The 18,281-nt window shown below is 36.7% G+C and overlaps 3 protein-coding genes across 3 annotated transcripts in view; 2 read left to right on the top strand and 1 right to left on the bottom strand.

Annotated features, from left to right (window-relative positions):
• The window catches only part of LOC107673401 (electrogenic sodium bicarbonate cotransporter 4-like), a 30,567-nt gene extending 18,864 nt beyond the window's left edge, over nt 1–11,703 (top strand). The window contains exons 9-24 of the mRNA XM_016466977.1: nt 987–1,144; nt 1,247–1,334; nt 1,494–1,648; nt 1,725–1,853; nt 3,388–3,562; nt 3,732–3,865; nt 4,086–4,357; nt 6,048–6,082; nt 6,475–6,666; nt 7,950–8,063; nt 8,198–8,359; nt 8,444–8,622; nt 9,140–9,212; nt 9,959–10,027; nt 11,144–11,317; nt 11,621–11,703. Coding sequence (XP_016322463.1) covers nt 987–1,144; nt 1,247–1,334; nt 1,494–1,648; nt 1,725–1,853; nt 3,388–3,562; nt 3,732–3,865; nt 4,086–4,357; nt 6,048–6,082; nt 6,475–6,666; nt 7,950–8,063; nt 8,198–8,359; nt 8,444–8,622; nt 9,140–9,212; nt 9,959–10,027; nt 11,144–11,317; nt 11,621–11,644 — 2,133 coding nt within the window. The 3' untranslated portion in view covers nt 11,645–11,703. The remainder of the gene's footprint in view (nt 1–986; nt 1,145–1,246; nt 1,335–1,493; nt 1,649–1,724; nt 1,854–3,387; nt 3,563–3,731; nt 3,866–4,085; nt 4,358–6,047; nt 6,083–6,474; nt 6,667–7,949; nt 8,064–8,197; nt 8,360–8,443; nt 8,623–9,139; nt 9,213–9,958; nt 10,028–11,143; nt 11,318–11,620) is intronic.
• Nucleotides 11,634–14,196, top strand: LOC107673402 (electroneutral sodium bicarbonate exchanger 1-like). Its single transcript, XM_016466978.1, has 3 exons — nt 11,634–11,791; nt 12,054–12,109; nt 13,996–14,196. The coding sequence occupies exons 1-3, from the start codon at nt 11,648–11,650 to the stop codon at nt 14,174–14,176; spliced, it is 381 nt and encodes a 126-aa protein (XP_016322464.1). The 5' UTR covers nt 11,634–11,647; the 3' UTR covers nt 14,177–14,196.
• Nucleotides 14,197–15,394: 1,198 nt separating this feature from the next.
• LOC107673403 (2-oxoglutarate and iron-dependent oxygenase domain-containing protein 2-like) lies at nt 15,395–17,302 on the bottom strand (the record flags this gene model as incomplete). The annotated part of the gene is made up of 6 exons (XM_016466979.1): nt 15,395–15,597; nt 16,251–16,513; nt 16,638–16,762; nt 16,846–16,945; nt 17,030–17,140; nt 17,237–17,302. Coding segments are annotated over 6 exons (861 nt in total), but the record flags the coding sequence as incomplete, so codon positions are not given.
• Between the last annotated feature and the right edge of the window lie 979 nt (nt 17,303–18,281).

Here is an 18,281-nt window from a genome sequence, read left to right as displayed (position 1 = left end):
CAACGATTAGTTCTGTGAAACAAAGCAAAACCAATGTTACACTGTGTCTACACGGGACGCGAGTGGCGCGGCAAAATACTATAATCAGTGATGCTGTCTACACCATAGATATATATACATACCTATGGTCTACACTGGATGCGGCGCAGCACGACACGACAAATCCCCGACTGAAAACTGTGTTCTATTTATGACATTGACACAAATTTCAAATGATTCTCAACGGTCGCTTTGTCGCGTCCAGTGTACTAGACAGACTTTAGCTGTTGCGGCGCAGACACGGTGTTACTCGCCTATCGATAAAAAACAAAGCAACCTCGGCGTCCGATCGCAGGCCTTCCGTTCCTTGAGTTCTCTCCAGCGCTGGAAAGCTGATCCGATATTTACACGGGTCCTACTTCTTGCCTTATTGCTTTAAGCCTTCTTTTGTTCCGCAGACATTTTCCTCTTTTGTTTTTTATCCGCCATCTCTATGATGGAACAAAAGGGTTAAATGATAGTATAAGCATTCTATGATAGAACAGAAGGGTTACATGACACCATGAGGGTTCTGTGATGGAATAGTATGGTTAAAGGTAACATAAGAGTCCAGTGATGGAACTGAAGGGTTAAATGACAAAATAAGAATACTGTGATGGAACAGAAGGGTTAAATGACATCATAAATGACCTGTGATAGAACAGAAGGATTAAGAGTCCTCTGATAGAACAGTGGGTTAAATGACAACATAAGGGCTCTCTACAATGGAACAGAAGGGTTAAATGCAAGGGTTCTGTAATGGAAGAGAAGGGTTAAATGACAACATGAGGGTTCTGTGATGGAACAGTAGGGTTAAAGGCAACAGGGTCCGGTGATGGAACAGAAGAGTTAAATGACAGCACAAGGATACTGTAATGGAAGAAAAGGGTTAAAAGACAACATAAGGGTCCTACTGTACCTACTAAATAATTTTGTTTTATGTTTTTCTTTGTTCACTTTGATTTCAGCTAAAGAACAAGTTCATGAAAAAAATCCCCAGAGATGCAGAGGCATCAAATGTTCTGGTGGGAGAAGTGGACTTCTTAGAAAAACCCTTTGTTGCCTTCGTTCGGCTGTCTCAGGCCGCCACTCTTGGAGGTCTGACAGAAGTCCCAGTGCCCACCAGGTAACAGTTTAGCACATTAAAAACAATATGTCTGCAGAAAGATGATGAAAATGTTGAATTTACTAAAAGTAAGTTTTGAATGTATTTTCTCTAAATGGACAGATTCTTGTTTGTGCTACTTGGGCCTCTTGGCAAAGCCAAATCTTACAATGAGATTGGACGGGCCATTGCCACTCTCATGGTGGATGATGTAAGTTTGATTGTTTTGTTTGTTATGCGATTAATATTTTTCATACAGTCTAGAGTAAGTTCTTACTATCCTTAATGTGCGATTCTTCCAAATAAACTTGGGAAAGAAGATAAACTTTGACCTTTAAATCGACCAAAGATTGATTGATTTTATCCACAGCTCTTCAGTGATGTAGCATATAAAGCCAGAGACCGAGAGGATCTGATTGCTGGCATTGATGAGTTTCTGGATGAGGTGATTGTGCTTCCACCTGGAGAATGGGACCCCAAAATTCGCATAGAACCCCCCAAAAAAATTCCCTCAGCAGACAATAGGTAAAGCTTATTCTTCTTGTGCTCATTCTTTGTTCTGCCCATATATCTTAACATTCATCTTTGTTTCTATGAGAAGGAAGTCTGTGTTTTCCCTCAATGAGCTGGGTCAGATGAATGGGACAGCAGGTGGCAGAGGGCCTGTTAGCGAGGATGAGGTTATGCCTGCTCCACACGAGCTTGGCGAAGAGTTGGCATATACGGGGAGGTGGGTCTATCCATCCATCCATCCATTCATCCATCGTTCTATACCTAACATTAAATAAGGCCTACAAACTTTTAAGCTTCAATTATTTTTTAACATTTTTCAAAAATGTCAAGTTTACTTAGCAAACTTTACTATTCTAGATGAAAGTTAATGATTTTAATTTCAATTCATTGTAAATCTGCTTATTTACATTCAAATTTGAATTGCAATTATGCATTCTGTTTGCCACCTCAATTCAAAATTCAATTTAAATTCATGAGTTTTATTGAAATTAAATTTATTTTTAAATGATATCCACAATTTCTGAACAAGAATGAGCATTCACCTGCTGATCTTCAGTGTTGGGAAGGTTACTTTGAAAATGTAATAGGTTACAGATTACAAGTTACCCTATTTAAAATGTAAGAAGTAGTGTAACTATTTCAATTACTTCATTAAAGTAATGTAAATGATTAGATTTGATTACTTGTTTTTTTTTACTTTTCTAAATTTCGAGTGTTTTCGACTGTTAATCATTTTCAAACATTTAAACAGGCAGGGTTAAGCTTATAGTAAGCTGATTACTGTCTGTCAGACTTTTAAAAGCCTTCATCACTTGAATTAAGATTATAATCATTTAATTTTAAAGCACAGCCGCCACAAAATTAGACTGTAGCGCCTCTTTTTACTTTAAGATCATTCTGAGGTTAAATACAGATTTACAATCATAACAAGTATAGTTTAATAGCTATGATACTATTTTTGAAATCAAATCTTTGCATAGCTGTGACAGAAAACAGTCATCTAACAATGCCTTGAAAAAAAACAGTTAGAAAAAAAGCATAAACCCAACTAGGAAATAAAACCGTTATCAAATAAGCATGTGTCCTATTCTGTGTCCTAAACTCCTGAAACATAAATTGGTGTCAGTCAATGCAGTTTATGAAAGACATCAATTAAATCTGTATGTGGGTGTATGTGTGTGAAAAAAATCAGATGTAACCCCCTTTGTAATCCTTAACATTTTCATAAGTAACTGTAATTTAATTACACTTTTTTTTTTTAACATATTACAGTTACATTTATATTTTGTCATTAAATTACTTAATTCCGTTACATGTGACTGGTTACTCCCCAACACTGCTGATCTTTAGGATCTGGTGTTCTTGTACTTTGACCTTGCAGAATGATCTCTAAAACAATTCAGTTGTAAATCTGAAAAAAAAAAAAAAAAACTAACTTTTAGGTATAGCTTGAGTTCTAAGAGCTCAAAGTGTTCTTGCCTTATCTGTCTTTTCAAATAATTGAAAGATACCTCTGAGCTCTGTGGTTCATGAGAGTTCATATCTTGATCAATATGTCAAAAAAGGAAAATGTAATGTGCTTTTTGGCACTTGTGCTCGAGGGGTTGTGAGGACTCAGAGATAGAAAATGGGTGCCAGTACTCTTTGCTAATAATCAAGATACCGCTCACCTTTGTCTGCCTGTCTAATACAAGCTAAAGAGGACAGGTCCCTGTTGAATAATGGATTAAACATCTGTGTTTACGGGACAGGTTCTGTGGCGGCCTTGTACTTGACATCAAGAGGAAGCTCCCCTGGTACCCGAGCGACTTTTATGAAGGCTTCCACATTCAGTCCATCTCTGCAGTGCTCTTCATCTACCTGGGCTGCATAACCAATGCAATCACCTTTGGGGGCCTTCTAGGGGATGCCACAGACAATTACCAGGTACAGCTCACAGAACATGACAGTTTGTTTAAAGTTGCATGTCATCTTCTTTTCTGGAGCATTTTACAAGCACGCTTGTGACCTAGCTTCATCTATAGCTGTCTTCTTTTTTGTCCCTCTCTTTGTCACCTTGTTTCCTTGTCTCTCTTCCTGTTTAACTCTCTGTCAGGGTGTGATGGAGAGTTTTTTGGGCACCGCTCTAGCAGGAACGGTATTCTGCTTGTTTAGCGGTCAACCCCTTATTATTCTCAGCTCAACGGGCCCCATCCTCATCTTTGAGAAACTGCTTTATGAATTCAGCAAGTGAGAGAGCCATCTGCACCAATCCAACATAAGTCACAGTCTATTATTGAGGACAATTCAGTACAGCCTTGATTGCTCACTTTCATCAACCCTTAAAAGACCCTCGTAAATCATCACTCTTCACTGATGCAAATAAGCGACTTCTCTCTTGCTCTCTAGTGTGTTCACTGCTCTTGTATTTCTCTCTCTTTATTGTTTCTTTAAACTTTCTTTTCCTCAGAAATAATGGGATTGATTACATGGAGCTTCGACTGTGGATCGGAATGCACTCCTGCGTACAGTGCATTTTCCTGGTCGCAACGGACGCCAGCTACATCATAAAGTACATGACGCGCTTCACCGAGGAAGGCTTCTCTAGCCTCATCTCCTTCATCTTCATCTCTGATGCCATCAAGAAGATGGTGGGAGCCTTCAAATACTATCCTATCAACATCGACTTCAAACCAGACTACGTTACGGCCTACAAGTGCGAGTGTTTGGCGCCAGACCCGAGTAAGTTCATTCTTGGCGTAGAGCATGTCGGCACATCAGTCTGAAATGGTGGAGAAGTAATTGACCCTTTGCGGGGAGTATGATTGACAGGCGATCTGACCAATCATAACGATGAATCTGCAATTTTTGTCCGACATACAAACCAGACTGGAGAGTAGATTAACGTCTGTGGATTTGAACTTGAAAAATAGTGTGTATTGACATCTTTCTACATTTGAAACAAGATACCTTCTGATGTTCATTCATGATTATATCGGGCTATAACTAATAAAGAGAAAGAGATGATCGGTTCATGTTCTGCTTTAACTGAGGCGCTACAGCGATCAGTCATGACACATTAAAGAGCCACAAAACGGTATTTATTGTTTAAATTTCTTAAAAAAATGACAACATTTGAAAGTTGAGACTTCATACCAAAAGTAACCTGCTCTGTCTTGTCTGTCGGCGCATTGTCAGTTTCCTCTTTGCTTCGAAATGTATTTTTTACTGCGTGAGAACATGCGTGGTGTGAGAGCGCCATGGCTTTTCAGATGTAGCAGCAGTAACTAAGGTGGGCAGGTCTTTGCGAAGGGTCAATTAGATGTAGAGCAAATTTGCATTAATTTAGTGTGTCAGAATTTACATACTAAGAATAAATGGTAACACACTACAATGAGGTGCAATTAGTTTATGTTAATTAGTTAGTTTTCTATCATTTATTAATCTAGTATTAATCTCTGTTGATTTATAGATATGCTTTTGTTCAAACTAATATTCGTCTATGTTATTAATACTTACGATTAACTAATGTTAATCCACTTTGTACTTTTTACATTTATTAATTTGGCAGACGCTTTTATCCAAAGCGACTTACAATTGTACAGTTGAGGAATACAGTAAGCTTTTGTTTAGGTTGTGTTTAGTTTTCTCATTTAAAATTATTCGATATTTCAAATTGCAATATTTCACCATTTTACAGTTTTACTGTATTTTGGAGCAAATAAATGCAGCCTTAGTGAGCATAAGAAATTACTTAAAAAATGACCAACCCACAAACTTTAGTGTAAATACTGTAAAATAAACATGAATCTAGATTAATATGCTGTAGATGAATGTGTCATTATTATTTCTTCATCATCAGTTTTTATCTGTTAACTTATGTTAATGAATCAGAGCTTATTGTACAGTGTTACAGAATACATTTCACTTTGGAGTCACTGCACTGTCAGTATGCATAAATTAACATGCCCAATAGTAATTTCTTGATTAAACCAAGTTCCTTTGGGTGTTTGAAGGGAACTGGCTGAGTGCATGTGATTACTGTAACTTATTTGTGTTGTTTGTTTTTGCTGCAAACCCCAAATGTGGCCTTCGATCGATGTGAGTACTTTTCAATAAGCATGAGTTTAAATCAGACAAATTGTTTTTTTTTTATTAGTTTGTACTTCGTTATATGGCTTGCAGCTGTGAATGTAAACTAACAATGAGGTCTTTTGAAAGTAGTTTAGGCATGCAGGATCGTTTCAAAAACCAAATGAACATTTCAGTGGACTACACCTGCAGTCATTTTCTATTGCCAAAGCTGGCTTTGATCCTGGATAAATCCTTCTAACACAGTATTATTCAGATTTCCATTTGTTCTGCTCATTTTCCTCTCTGATTCTCCCTCTCTCTGTTTGTTCAGTGGCACCAATGATCTTCGATGTTGTAGTCCCAGTGCCAGATAATTCCTCTGCTCTCTTTGGTGTAAGTGCCTCATGTCTTCACCTCACTCACATCTGTGTTAGCATGAGCTCAGATTAGATAACAGCTTTTGAATCCACTGTATTTGCACTAACTACCACTGATTTAATAACCCACAATGATACTTTGTGTTTTTGTATTATATCATTATGAAGGAAATATCAATCTGATGTAAATCCAATTAATTTTTTTCACATGGATCCTTTCTTACTGATCTTGGTCTGCTGTAGTGCTGTATATATTTTTTTTTTGGCCCTGTCCTGTTTTATTCTCTTTTTCTCTCTCTTTTTTGCCATTTATCCACCACACAACACTTCCATCCTTTGCCCTGTCTACATTCCTCCCTCCTATCCCTGACTTCTACCTTTTTCTCTGTGTTTGTCCCATCTTCTCAGTTGAATGTAACAGCTCTGGACTGGACTCAGCTGAGTAAGAAGGAGTGTGTGAAGTACGGAGGCTCACTGGTGGGAAAATCCTGCAAGTATGTTCCAGATCTTGCTCTCATGTCCTTCATTTTGTTCTTCGGGACCTACACTATGACTGTCACTCTGAAGAAGTTCAAATTCAGTCGCTACTTTCCCACAAAGGTAAGACCAGGGAAGTTTCTTTTTTTACTCTTTCTTATTTAACTCTTGCAGAAACACAGTTTCACACTTGCACTTTTCTGTCTTTCACTTCGGCCTTGTTAGTATCTTGGACATGTCCTTTCCTCTTTTTCTCTGTTATGCCAAAATCCTTGAGACTGACCTTAGCTAGTTTTGGATAAAAGTTATCTCTATTCTTTATTCTGCATGATCCTAGTAGCTGATCAGTAGGATCTTTAATTGTGTTAAGAGTAATCAAAAGAGCTTTATACCTGGAGACTCATGAAAGGTCTGTAATCATGCATGTGACACACTTTATATTAATATTTATTTAAAGCATATATTTATGCTATACACTTTTTGATATATGACACATTTTTAGAGAAAAGTTCCTAAATTGTTGAATCATTTGACACTGAAGACTGGAGTAATGGCAACTTTGCAACCACAGGAATAAATTACATTTTAATATATATTAAAATAGAAAATGATCTTATCTTAAATTGCAATGTTATTAAAAAACAAAAACATCAACAACAACCTTGTCGAAGTGAAAGACAAAAGTGCAAGTGTGAAAATCTGTTTTTTAAAGAGTTTGGGTTTTTGCAAGAGGGAATTTTTTTTTGCATTTGTATTCCTGTAAAGCTGCTTTGAAACAATCTATATTGTACAAAGAGCTATATTTTTTTTACTATATTTTCAATCATATAAAAAATGCATCCTTGGTGAGCATAAGAGACTTTTTATAAAAAAACTGAATACAAGATGACTATTTCATATTTTATGTTCTCTAACAGGTCGCTTGGCATATTTGGTTGGCTCTCTCAAAACTTTGTAGTAATTATTACAAAATAAAGCAAAATAACAAAATATTATAAAATAAAGCAAGATCATACCATATTACCACTGACTGTTCCTCATAGATACTGTATTGCACGTATATGGTGTCTTACATACTGTATACAATCAATTTTTTCTTTGTTTGAAAGTGAATTTTGTGAGGTTATTCTCTGTAGTCTCCCAGAAATTGCGTCACTTGTGTCAGATGCTCAGTCCCTGATGATGTGCCTGCCAAGAATAAATAAATATGTAAATAGAAACTTTCCAGTCATCTTGTTTTGACATTTATTTCTGCATTCAAAACTGTCATACTTTGACAAAAGGTGGCAAGTTTGCAGCCCAGTATATTATATGTAGCTCTTCAATGACACTGTGCTCTATTTCTGCAGCTGCAGCTACATGTTTTATTCATTCTTTTTCTATATTTATATATTTTTTCTATCTAGCTAAGGAAGTTGATTAGTGACTTCTCCATCTTCATGTCCATCATGACGTTTGTGGGGCTGGACATGCTAATAGGTTTACAAACACCCAAACTTATTGTGCCTACAGATTTCAAGGTAAGCGTAAATGAAGTTCAACTGGAGAATAAAACTGGAAATAAAATCTTGATTTTGTTTGTGACTTTTCAATAAAGAAGCTTCTTCAGTTTGTCTCAGTGTTGTTTTGTTTTTTTCCTTTTCAAATCACGTAGCCTACACGTGCCGGCAGGGGTTGGTTTGTGATGCCATTTGGAAAGAATCCGTGGTGGGTTTACGTGGCAAGCTCCGTCCCCGCGCTCCTTGTCACCATCCTCATCTTCATGGATCAGCAGATCAGTGCAGTCATCGTCAACCGCAAGGAAAATAAGTTAAAGGTATCCATGCAGTGAGCAGATCCTTCATCACCCGTTCTTTTCATTTCCATTGACTTCCTCACACTCTAGCTCTGTTTGCTACAGAAAGGTTGTGGGTATCACCTGGATCTATTGTGGGTGGGCGTTCTGATGGTAGCCTGCTCTTTTATGGGCCTGCCGTGGTATGTGGCAGCCACTGTCATTTCCATCGCTCACATCGACTCACTGAAGATGGAGAGTGAGTCTAGTGCTCCAGGGGAACAGCCGCAGTTTCTAGGTGTGAGGTGAGACAGACATAAACAACTTCTTTGTGGTCTCTCGCTACCATCATTTCTGACTGGCTCGGTACAGAGTCAAAAGTCTTTCCTTTAATAACAGCCATATATTATAAAATGGTTATTGAGAGTGGGCTATTAAGACTTGATTGTCATAAAATCTAATTTACATGAGGAGGCGGACCACATTTATATCCGAATCGTATTTACTCTACACGGAACAGATGCCAAACCTCAAACTGTAGCTATAAATCATATGGATACAGTTGAAAACGCTGAAATAAATGCATGTATGCACTGTGTTCGGTGTGAATCAGGCACTTTGCAATCAGTATTATGCTTAAAAAAAAAAGTACATCAAGTAAAAGTATATGATCATAGGTTGCCACTTTGGTATTGTTCAGTATAGTTAAACAAATAAATGCAATAAAACAATGGCTGTGCAGTACATATCTGAGCGCTCCACTCACAGTAAGTTTTTATTGTCTCTTTTCTCTCACTCTTATTGCTTCTCTTCCAATTACAGAGAACAAAGACTGACAGGAATCCTGGTCTTTGTGCTGACAGGAGTGTCTATCTTCTTGGCCCCCATCCTGCAGGAGAGCTTGTTGAAATGACAGAGATAATTAATACTGACTCTGACCTTGTATTAAGGGTAGATTAGCAGTTATTATCATAAAAATGTTCTGTCATGATGTCTGTGTGATCTACTCCACAATAGCTGTACTATTTCAAATGGGTAAAGAGCAAATAAATGTTATGTACACTGCCGTTTGAAATTTGGGGTCAGTATGATTTTCTAATGTTTGTGCAAGAAGACCCACCAAAGCTGTCTTTATTTGAAAATACAGTAAAAACAGTAATATTGTGAAATATTATGACGGTCATGGCCTAATGGTTAGAGCCAGACTTGTAACCTGAAGGTTGCAGGTTCGATTCCCAGTAAATTAAAATAACTGAATATATAATTGAATATATTTTCAAATGTATTCCTGTGATTGCAAACATGAGTTTTCAGCATTATTACTCCAGTCTTGAGTGTCACATGATCCTTCAGAAATAATTCTAATAGGCTGATCCGGTGCTCAAGAAACATTTATTGTCACAGTTTTAAAAAATATTTTTGTGTAAATTGTGATACATTTTTTCCCCAGGATTCTTCTAATAGAAAATAATCAAATTCTTATAATAGAAAAAAATTGTGACATTTCCTTTGTGACATAATAAATGTCCATCACTTGTCAGTTTAATGCATCCTTATACTGAATAAAGTTCATCCTTATACTGAATACTGAACATCCTTATACTGCCTTGGCAGCTGAAGTGTTTTTTTTTCTGTTTATAGTTCATTCCTATGCCGGTCTTGTATGGGGTCTTCCTCTACATGGGTGTTGCTTCTCTTGGTGGCATTCAAGTAAGTGCCTTAGGGATCTAAACTTTTCCCAACCAAACTGATTGGAACAGCTCTGACAGCCAATGTACATTTATTGTTTTTGAAATTCCTATGTTTTAATGTCATACCAAACTTTCAAGCTATACAGGGAAAACATCACAACCTGCAGTTTGCGTGAGAATGTAAAACTCATTTGCATGCACGCTACAACTGCATTTAGTGATTAGAAATTAGTGATTTCTCTCACTGCAGGGATAGAAGAGCGTGGTGTTGTGGGAATGAATATTTACAGGCTGGCTGGGTTTACCGAGGCAATTTTGAGCTGCATTTTGATGAGGCTGTCAGACTGCAGTGAGAATCCACCCTCTTGTGTAGCTTGGCAGTGGCCAGGTGCTGCTTTGCTGTGCTCTAGTAAGTCTAGTTTAATGTCAGTTAGAGGACAAAGGCAAAATGATGGACCTCAAGCAGAGACCTTTACAATACACTGAATTAATACAAATGTATTTAGGTTCATGCTGCTTTGAGGCTAAATGCTTAAAAGCTGAGATTGACTCTAAATAGCAATGTGCCCTTTTCTATTTGTGAAGCATTGGCATGTGGATTTGTGATTGTCTTGTGTAAGTGAGGTGAAAGAATGAACTAAAAAGGAAGTTAGAAAAAGTCAATAATATTTAAGTAATTTCTTGCATGATAGCATCATAAAAGTTGTTCATATGACTCTTGTGCTACATTTCAAGTCTTCTAAAGCCATCTGATAGTTTTTGAGGAAAAGATCAAAATGTTCATTGTTATTCACTGATAATCTTGCCTTCAAACAAACTGCAACCAAATCAGATCACTGAGTCAGTCAAGAACCAGATCAATCCGATTTGTGAACAAATCATTCAGATTGAACCATTTTGTAAAGCGAATCCATTTATTCAAATCATTACAACTGAATCACTTTGTAAAATGAATCAGCTTAATCATCAAAAAGGTCTGATATGTCCTTTTGGTGATGGACAGGCCTGGTCCTCATTCACTTTTATTATATGGAAAGAGCCATTTGGGTTTGAAATGACGCGAGAGTGAGTAAATAATGACAGATTTTTCATTTTTGTCCACTACGTATCTAATCAAACATCCTGTCTTTTATAGTTCTGGGACAGGATCAAACTGATTATGATGCCAGCAAAACACCAGCCAGATTTTTCATACCTGCGTCACGTACCGCTGAGAAGAGTCCACCTGTTCACACTGGTGCAGATTGTGTGCTTAGCTGTTCTCTGGATCCTCAAATCCACATTCCTCGCTATCATCTTCCCGGTCATGGTATGATACCATTTTATATTGCACACAAAAACATCAATGTATATCATGAGTCAAAACCACAAATCAGTTTCCATAACGCTTTCTGAATATAATCTATTCAGTAAGGGATCAGTGTTCTTCTGTACTTTGTTTGATTGTAATGTGTAGTTAAATCATGCTGTGAAGAGGCCATCTTGTTGAATTCAAATGAATTTCCAGTGGTCTGTAATTTAGTATATAATTGACTTCTCAAGGTTCTTAAGAATAATAAATATTAAGAATGCGTTAAGCATACAAACAAGTTTTTCCCCCTTGATTCCTCAGATTCTTGGTCTTATGGTGGTATGAAAGATGTTGGACATGGTCTTCTCTCAACACGATCTGGCATGGCTGGATGATATCCTGCCCGAGAAGGAAAAGAAGAAAAAAGAGGATGAAAAGAAGAACACCAAGAAGGACAAAAAGAAAGGCAAAGGAGGGGATGACAGTGAAGACGTAAGTGTTTTAGTAGTCCGACTACTCAAGGAAAGACGCAGGCTGCTGGGGTTGAAATGAGAGAAGTTTTATTTGACTTGACTTAAGTCACATAAAAATTATCTATTTAAATAATTTTTGACATCCACTGTTGTATTGTATTTCACTGGTGCCACCTTCTGGTGGAGAAGAGCCTCATGCTTATACTAATAAAGCTTCAAAGACAAACATGACGCATTCTACAGAAGCATACACTAATCTTCATCCGTTCTTTGGCCGACAGGACAAGTATAAACCCAATACAAACTGCTCCCCCAGTGATTCGGACTTGGATCGCAGGTACTGTGTGCTCAAACTACACGTTCCCTACCGTGACCTCTTACAGGCGCCAGACTCCAACTCAGAGTGGGCGGCACGATGCCAACCAGGCAGTTACTACTACTGATACCGACTTTATTAGTTTATTATTATTTCTTTTGAAATGTGAGCACATTTCCTCTAAAATACGCACCTCCACTACATTTAATTTTACTACTAAAGATTGCATTCATACGTACATACAGTAGAAATAGATGACATAGTTGAGAGGCAGCTCAGAATATTGAATATATAACTGCTAAGACCAATAAATAAGGTCATGCAAGACCTTACATTGCATATAGTTTTTTTTTGCTATATTCTCATTGCCCTTGCCATGCGCTTTGAAGCAATGCAGATAGAATTGTTTTCATGCAACCACCAGTATTTTACTCGGCATGCTTTTATAGAAAATGTGTATTTTATGGTGTTATGCATATGTATTATTTCTTTTGCTTACATTTTCACACCTAAAGAAACAGCACACATAAATAATAATTATTGAACTTCCATAATTAGATGTGGGTACAGTTTCTGTTTATATAAATACTGGGAAAGATGCCAGTGAGAAAAGTTTATATTTGAATTACTTTTTTTCTAGCTTTCTAGAATACATTTTTAGTAGCTATAAAGTGCATAATGTAACAATGTATATTAGTTCTTTTAAGGAATTTTGGTTGTTTCTTTCCCTGTATAATTGTGGTTCCAATAAGAGTGCTTATACAGAATAACTCTTGTACTAGATTTTCTAGGGTTTTTTCCCCCAGCCTGGTTCCTCTCAAACTATATTCACAACCCATACTTATCCAAATGTGTGCCTCTGTATCATTCTGATGTAGAAATGATGTAAAATCTGCTGGGTTTCATGTCTGCATTGCTGTTCAGGGGGCATGGTTTGGATGAAGTGTTCACTTTAACAAAGGTTCAATTTGTTAACATTAGTAATTGCATTAGGCATCATTTGGATTATTATCATACAAGATAGTATAGCTATTGTTAACGATCATGATACTTTATAATAATACTATTACTATATATTATTTTTATATAAAAAGAATATGGGGTTAGTAAGATGTCATACTTTGACAAGATTTGACAAGATTTAACAGCAAGTAAAGACTTTCACGTTGTTACAAAATACAAAAATACATTTAAAACAAAAATATTTGTAAAATGCTTTTGAACTTTCTTCTTATCAAAGAATCTTGAAAAATGTATCATGGTTTCCACAAATCCAGTTTAATATTTAAATAAGTTAATATGATTTCTGAAGGATCAAGGCTGCTGAAAATACAACTTTTCCATCACAGGAATAAATTATAATTGAAATAGAAAATAGTTATTTTAAGTTGTAGTAGTATTTCACAATGTTAGTCTTTACTGTACTTTGATCAAATAAATTCAGCCTTAATGAGCATTTTAAATATATATATATATATATATATAATTCCTGTTAAAAATGTAATGTATTACATTATATATTCTATAATTTTTTTAACAGGAATGTTAAAATATATATTATAAATGTCTGATCCTAGAAATGAACATTAACCAAGAACCAGAATTATTTCATGATTTCTAATGCATTAACTAATGTTAATGTTGAACCTTGTTGTTAAGGTTTACCATAGTTGTCCTAGTCTTTATCGCATTTAAACACTTTAGTTATCTCCTTAACCTAGACAAGCATACTGAGCCTTCTTCCTGCTTTGGGTGTCCTGATCCCAAATCTTTCCCCTGGAACACTTGTGCGGTCACCTGCAACTAACATCTTAATACAGACTGCTCCTCAGCTGTTCCTCCTTCCTGTCATAGCCCTCTCCTCTTTCTCCTCCTCACTCTTGTAACTGGAAGTTGCCATTCCACAGCATCACTCTGCACCTGAAGATCTCCTGTCCGTCATCCCCGGCGATGCCAATGACCAGAGGGATGTCCTGCCCCATGCCCCAGGTGAAGATTGAGATGGAGTCGGACTATGACGACACTGATATTAACCCTAGAGGCAGACACAGAGATCACAGGGACATGAGCAGCGAGACGACGCTATAATGTCGGTTCTCCAGTTGTGCAGTGTGGAACATTGCATGCTCCGTCTCAGCTTGTTTGAAGATCCTGTGTGGCTAATACGCAAGTTTATGGATCAGACAGCACTTTATGTGTACACATAACTGTGACGTGGCATAAGAAGTTAGAGGTTGAATTATTTAAAAGGGCAAACATTGAGCCGAAATGTATAATTTATGCAATGGATGCATTAAGCATCATTTTTGTTTCTTATTTTAAAAACCAAAACAGCTTAAAACGCAGTCAATTTTATTAATTGGAAACAATATAACACCATAGATAATGGAAAGGCAGAAAGATTATTTTCTTACAACAAATGAGAATATATTTTAGACAAAATCCGTTTATATTTATGCAGTGCAAACCTTTTGCAATTTCATTTTAGAAACCTAGATCAACTTTATATTCAAGATTCCAGTACCTTTGATATGATGGTGACAGGGATAAACAATTCTGATTTTGTTTTCCTCTGTAACTGCTACCTCTGGGTCTAGTAGTGTTGCCTTTCTCCAAACAGTCATGCTTTTTCCTTCCTTTCCCTGTCTTTTCCTGCCTAAATCACGCAAAAATCAAAGTTGTGGAAAAGAAACAACCAAAAAAACAAGCTTTGAAATAAGCAAATGAAAGATTTTTTGGCCTTACATTTTGTTTCCTTGAAAGTTTCAGAAGGCTTGTGTTCAGTGTACGTGAGAAGTTTTTTCTGTATATGAATGTGTAAATGGAAAGGTTGCAAATGATGGATATTGGCCGACATGAGATTTAACCTCTGGAGGAAAAAAAGAGAACTTTTTAAGATGCAATAAATCTGTTTCCTGGCAACTTGAATTTTGGTAAAGGAAATGAGGTGGCAGATTCAAAATATTTACTGAAATTGATGTTTTTGTACATATAAGCCATATATACCTTAGAATTATTATTCTTATTTTTTATTTTATTGTACATCTCAAATTCCTTGTATATATTAACAGTTTATCCTAAGATGAGACACTGACTAACATCAATAGCAGGTTTAAAACCACTACATTTACAATTAAATATTGAATCAGGTCATTTACAGTCAAAATTACCCAAGAACATAAATCAACTCTTATACCTTTAGGACTGATTTTGAAGAAGGCACCAAAATCATTTTATCCTGATTGCTGACTCACTGAGCAAAGCACCATGAATTAGACTCTCATAAATTAGCTCCCATATGGACTGAACAACATCATGTTAAAGAACATGACACATTACTACTAGTGTCCATAGTGAAGCCATCACGGAATACGTCACTCTCCACTAGTGTGGGTCTCTTACCACACATAGGGCAGAGTTTGTTCCTCTCACGTGAAGCTTGCATCCATATGATCAGGTTCCAGCGTGTGCCTGAGGAGATGGGCAGAGCTCCGTGCATGTGCCGGCCTCTGTGTAGCAGACCTTCAGTTACGTGATGCTCGGTGAATGTGATATTATTTCATTTTATTTTATTCGACTGATTGTAAGCAGAAGATAATACATTAAATCAGGTTTTCCAAACTTTCTGATGCAAAGGCACTTTATTAAGGACTCCCCTCTTCTAAAATAATAATTAAAAAGAAATTTGCGTGTGAAAATGATTAGGCATGATATTATGCATGTGGTTTCCAAAAGTAAATAACTGACATTTATATTTTCACTGCACATAAAGCCATAGCAAATGATTTCTATATCTATTATAAAATCTATTTAAAATGCATTATATAAAAAAAATGTAAATCTACAAAATACTCAAAAAGAAACAATTCAGTTTGTATTAAGTTGTATTGAGCATTTTTTCTACCCAATATATAGTCAGTTTGATGTAGAAACCTGAAGATATAAGATATGATTGAGATATGAAAAATAGTATCTCAGGTTAACTTTCAGGTTAATTTGGACAGACCAGGTGTGTCTGTATACAGTTAGATGAAACTTGAATATTGAGATATAAAGAGTTATTAATATCAGTTTAACAGGCCAAAAACTGTCTGGGAATTCTCAAAAGTTGTCTTCATAATCATCACACCATTTTCAAGCTCTATTATAAATTATAACTCACAGCACCCGTCTCATGTCTCCAAAGAACAGGTTCCCCTCCGTAAAGTCTTTCCCCAGTGATACATTGAGAGTGACTTCAGCGTTGTCGTAATGATAGCTAAGGTCCAAGTCTTCACGCATATCATACTTGACCACGAAAGCCTTGTGACTGTCCAGACAGCTTCCTCCACAGTCACTGTAGAGCAGAGCCGTGAGTGGATGCAGATAGACCTCCCTCAGTGGAGTGAAGAAACTCTCATCAAAGCCCAGTTCACTGAGGAGAATCTGTATTCATTGAGAGAGATGTCAAATTATTATTAAACAAAGAACAAGAACCAAATTAGTCTGCCTTTTGATGGCAATATCAATCACACAAACTGGATTAAGTGTGTATGATAAAAATGTGTACTCTATAATTGTTCATGGTGTTTGGCCGGCCCTTCGGAGCATCAGACTGTTCAAAATGCTCCAGCTCTTCTATAAAGTCCTTGCAGAATTCCTTTCGCAACACTGGGAATCGAAAGACCCTTGGTGCTGCAAAATACACAATAAACTTGTCTTCCATAATTTGACAGTCAACAGATTTCAACTGAAAACTGAGTAAAGAAGCAGCTCACCTGCCTCTGTCTGGATGAGTTTCATTAGTCCTTCCATGGTTGCATCATTTGAAGTACAGTATTTTACCAACTGTAAAAACTCTGGGGCCAGGAATGACTCCTTGCAAAGGATAGATGATGATATTGTAGTATATCAGTGAACGAGTTTCAATCATAGACTACCTGGATTACTGAATATAAGTACCTGCAGATGATAAACATGTTGATGTAGAGGTGCATAAATCTCCCTAATTGTAGCTGCTCTCTCTGCTGATTTCAATTTATGACTCTGGCGTCTTTCGATTTCTGCATGAATCTATAAATACACAACTGAATTATAAATAACCACCCTCTTACAGCCTTGATCTCCATCGTTATGACAGGAGTGATTTCTGCTCCAGAGCTCACTCACCTTTCCAAGCACGTCTCTGAACTGAGATTCAGTCACGCAACCCAGGGACCTGAGGATCGTAAGCAAATGTCACAGGTGTTCAGAAAGAACTGGCGAAGTATTTAACATTAAGTGTTGTTGTAGATTACTCCCATTTTGATATTCCTTCCTGAACTGGTTCTCTGCGATGAAACGAACGTGAAGTTTATATTCTTCAAGAAAAATATTATCTCTGAAAAAACAACTGCATGTGTAAAATTTATCCATGGATTTTATAATAATAACATCTACATACTGATATATTTATACAGGTGTAACAGCTATTTATACGACGAGAACATATTTTCGACACGGTTAGACTACTAGTTTGAAGTCTGTTCAGAGCTCCGCCCACTCAATGAATGTTTTGGAACAACCAGAAATATGTCCGTAAAGGAACAAACAGTGTCGATAAAATGAATACCTAATTCAAATGATCAGATTTAATAATGCTACATTTTTCTATGTATATGAGTATAAATATTCGAGACATATCTTGCATGAGTTCCTATCTAAAAAGAGCGATAAATACCGAAGTAATGTTTACATCCTGGTACGTCACTTAATTCCTTCCGTCCGACTGTTATTGTGTGTGAGTGTGCAAGTTCAAGGCAAGACTCGAGTTGTTTAGAAACACGCTATGATTGTCCCCTGTGTTTGGTGCGCCTGTAGTTTTAAAATTAAGATTGGATGATTATATAGCTGTGCCTTCTGTTATGTATTTAAAGCCTGGGACCGTATTTTCGCAGCAGAATGTTGAGTGTGGACTCGTTGCCCGTTGCCGAAGAGGAGGTGGTGGCGTCCAGCTCAAACAGACTGGGGGACATTTACACGTTTGTTGCCGAGGGCTGTTATCCTCAAACCATGAATCCTATTCGCAAGAAAAATCTCAAAAGATATGCTCAGAAATTTATGATTGACGGTGAGAACAATTCTTGTAGTTATCATTTTAAGAAATTTCAGTAATCTTGGATTCTTTCAATGTTTTGCAGTAAGTTACTTCCTGTAAAACAAAGACAGAAGGCTT

The sequence above is a fragment of the Sinocyclocheilus anshuiensis genome, unplaced genomic scaffold (assembly GCF_001515605.1).
Source record: "Sinocyclocheilus anshuiensis isolate Anshui unplaced genomic scaffold, SAMN03320099.WGS_v1.1 scaffold508, whole genome shotgun sequence".
Taxonomy (NCBI): Eukaryota; Metazoa; Chordata; class Actinopteri; order Cypriniformes; family Cyprinidae; genus Sinocyclocheilus; species Sinocyclocheilus anshuiensis.
The sequence above is the reverse complement of the archived record's forward strand: the minus strand, read 5'-3'. Positions and strand labels throughout refer to the sequence as shown.